General features: G+C 39.2%; 1 protein-coding gene across 1 annotated transcript; it reads right to left on the bottom strand.

Annotated features, from left to right (window-relative positions):
• Positions 1-383: 383 nt before the first annotated feature.
• On the bottom strand, positions 384-2,786 carry ica1 (islet cell autoantigen 1; the record flags this gene model as incomplete). The annotated part of the gene is made up of 6 exons (XM_079240575.1): positions 384-505; positions 629-718; positions 1,833-2,078; positions 2,293-2,333; positions 2,492-2,592; positions 2,676-2,786. The coding sequence occupies 6 exons, from the start codon at positions 2,784-2,786 to the stop codon at positions 384-386; spliced, it is 711 nt and encodes a 236-aa protein (XP_079096701.1).
• Positions 2,787-3,465: the final 679 nt, after the last annotated feature.

The following is a 3,465-nucleotide window of genomic DNA, read 5'->3' on the forward strand; positions in this document are numbered from 1 at the left end:
TGTTACAGGACACCTGACTCGATGTTTAAAAATGCATTTTATGTCAGAAATACAATATCGTAAATCTCGTCCTTTTAGGTGACATTTGCTTGTGTTTTGGTTCACTTCATGACACCATGATGAAGCTACTAAAAGGTGCCATGTCATGTCAGAAGCTCTTGGTCATAAGACTGCAGTTCTATTCCAGTCCTGCTTCTGGTAGTAATCAGATTACAGGATAACATATTAGATTAAAATCTGTCAATGATGTCTTTGGACAGGAAGAGGACGGTCTGATGCAGTTAGAAGCTACGTTGTCGTTCTGCAGTACCTTCAGAGTGCGATGTGATGTGCCGTTTGTTAATTAAGCTCATTTCAAACAAGATAATGATGCTGAGGGGGGACTATGCTGTGTGAAGTTCGTGCTCTGTGGTGGTTTTGCCAATGGCATCTGGATTGGAGAGGGGGTCCAGGTCTGCAAAGAGGTTGAACCAGGCTGAGAGGTCTTTGGACTTTCCCATCGGTTCTAAAAAATGAGGTAAGGATTAAAAAAAAAAAAAAAAAAAAAGTCAAATAAAAGCTGTTGTCAACACATAAATGCCTCACTTTGTTCTGCTTGAAGAAAACGTCCACTGTGGCGCGATCCTACCTTTCAGTGCTGGCTTTGAAGGGTTCTGGCTCGCTCCAGATGGGTGCTCGGCTGCCCGGGCGACAGGCTGTGGAATATTCCCGGCCCAGTCTGAAGCAGGGAAGCAGATTTGGATTAATCATCAGGGAGCAGATCACAGTTCAACACCTGCATCATCACGCCGCCACTACTGACCGGGGACGAACTTGTTTGTTTGACAAACATTTAGAGAACTTTCTGTGGTGGCAGAAATGATTTCTGACACTTTTTTTTAAATTCATGTAAGGCTTAGAAACGGCAGTGGCAAGTCTCAGGTCCTGTTTCAGGGAAATGTATTTTCATTTCATCCTTTATGTCCAGGAAAAGCATCTTCAGAGCAGATGAATGTGATGATGATATTGTTCTTAACATCAAGCCAATGCAAACAAATGTGTCAGTGATTTGGATGTTTATTCACTACAGTGTTAAATATTTTAATTATTTGACTAGATCTGGACTTTTTGGTGATTTCTGCAACTGGGCTCGAATGTTCTGGCTTCTATGTTTTACTACCTCTTGTGGGGATTTTATCTCTCATTCTTAACCTTAAAACGGAGTGATTACAGCCTGAAATGACAATGTTTGGCAGTATTTCAGGTTCTGCATGCTCTGTAATTTATAAGTACCTTCTTTTGTGAACCATTTAGATCTTTTTTCTACTCCTGCATTTGCTGGACGTAAGTCCTGCAAAGCAACTTAAGGCACAGATAAGCTTGCAGGCTCCATTTCAAATCTTGTGTTTCTCCTCGACCATCTTTCCAGGGTCTGATCATCTTCGCTGAATGAAATAATTACATCTCTCATCCCTTCTAAACAGTTAAGTCCTCTACATATAAACTGTACATTTAAACCTTTTTCTATTGGCTCAGCCTCCATCCATCCATTTTCTGTACCTACTTATTGCAACTCAGGGTTGTGGGAGGCCTGGAATCCATTATAACTTGACAGTGAAGTGCAAATCAAGGCAAAGTGAATCAGACAAAACCAAATGACTAAACTAAAGTCCAGGCCTGGGTGAAATGGAAAGTACTTGGCAGTCACATACTCTTAAGCCAATCTAATCACCACATGCTAATAAACCTACGTCTTTGACTTCAGCAGACATGATCATTTTAAACCCACTTTTCCTCCATGTGTGGAAACAATCAGCGTCGGTGAAGGGTCTGAGACCAAAGCGCAGTCTGACCTGAAATGGAAGACGTGTTCAGACTCTGGTCCAACAGCTGCGATGGCAGAAAGAAAGCGTTTTCCTTCTGCTGGCTTTCTGCTGATCCAGCTGAAGCCGAACTCGTTCCCACGTCAGTCTCTCCGAATACTTCTGTCCACTTCTGAGCGAAGTCGCCCTCATCCACAGACAAACCACCGAGGATCTCGTTCAGTAAGGCCAGGCTGTCCTTCTCCTCTCCATCTGATTCCACATAGGCGCTTTTTCCTGAATTATAAATCATAACCTTTCATCATAAAGGTGATTTTACAGAAATCAGTAGTTATTCTAAGTATAACAGTTGCTCAAATATAAATACGTTGTTGTTGATTTCCAAGATAATTTAATGCTAATAAAGCTAGTTAGCAGCAAAGACTTAGTTTTATAAAAGAAATGTTTGGTTGTGCAGAGTGATAAAACGATAAATCATTTCTTTTCTTACCTTCTGTGGTTTGATCGTTGTTATGTTCCAGTGAGATGAGTCTAAGATGAGACAAAATAAAGGTTTCTAACATCTGATCAACCCTCTCACAGCATCAAGGTTAAATGTTCAGTCCAAACAAGTTCAGTGTGCACATTCCAAGCATGTGCAGATGTAATCACACAGAAAAACAAAGATAACTTCAGCTGGTTAAACTTACTGCTTATCACTCGTCTCCGTTTTCTTTCTATCATCCATCCCTTCTCTCAGTTTCTTCTTGCTCTTCTTTTTAGCCAGCTTATCCGTGGGGTCTTGTAAGGTCTGGAAGAGAAGACAAATTGCTGCATGTGGCCATTTCTTTAGTGTCAGGATTTTGATGTGTCCATGTGGAGATGCTTTCTGACCTTCAGTGTTGAGAGCTCGAAATGCTGACAGCCCTTGAAGCTCTCATGAATGGCTGCCATGGTGTGGGACGTCTTCTCCCAGAAGTGCAAAAGTGTCGTCTGAAACAACATGAACTACGTATAAAATACTGAACTTCCAATTTAACTCACATTTATTTGCATATCTACTGATTGTTTATTTGTGTGATGTTAAGAGCGATATCCTGAGTTTAAGAAGACAAGATGGTTAGGATGCAGTGTAAGATGCCACTGTGTACCATCACCTCTTCTTTTAAAAACTGTTTAGGTACAGGACAGAATTTATTTATGTCAATATCAATTCAACACTGCAGAAGCCTGATAATGAGCCAGTCACTGAAATCAGGTATGTTGGAGGAAACATGTACAATGTGTCTATATTATATTTTACACACACATACTTTTTTTTTTTTTCTTTTTCTATATTTATTTCATTTTAGCAATCACAATTTTGGACACGGGAATAACAATTAAAAAACAAACAAACAAACAAAACCAAAAACAAAACAGAACAAACAACAAAAAAACCCCAAACAAACAGAATTGTACAGATAAAAAACCGATAAAAAAAAAAAATGTGTACATATATAAAGAAAAAACACACACAGAAAAGTAAAATAAAATACAGTCTCACATAATACATTTGCCTAACAATTCTCAAACTGTAGTTTGATTTAAAGCAGATAAATATGGAATCCAGAATTCATAGAATGCTTTGATGTTTCTCCGCTGGGAGAACTTAATCTTTTCAAGTTTTAAGAAGAAAAGAAAA

The sequence above is a fragment of the Telmatherina bonti genome (assembly GCF_933228915.1).
Source record: "Telmatherina bonti genome assembly, chromosome: 5".
Lineage (NCBI taxonomy): Eukaryota > Metazoa > Chordata > Actinopteri > Atheriniformes > Telmatherinidae > Telmatherina > Telmatherina bonti.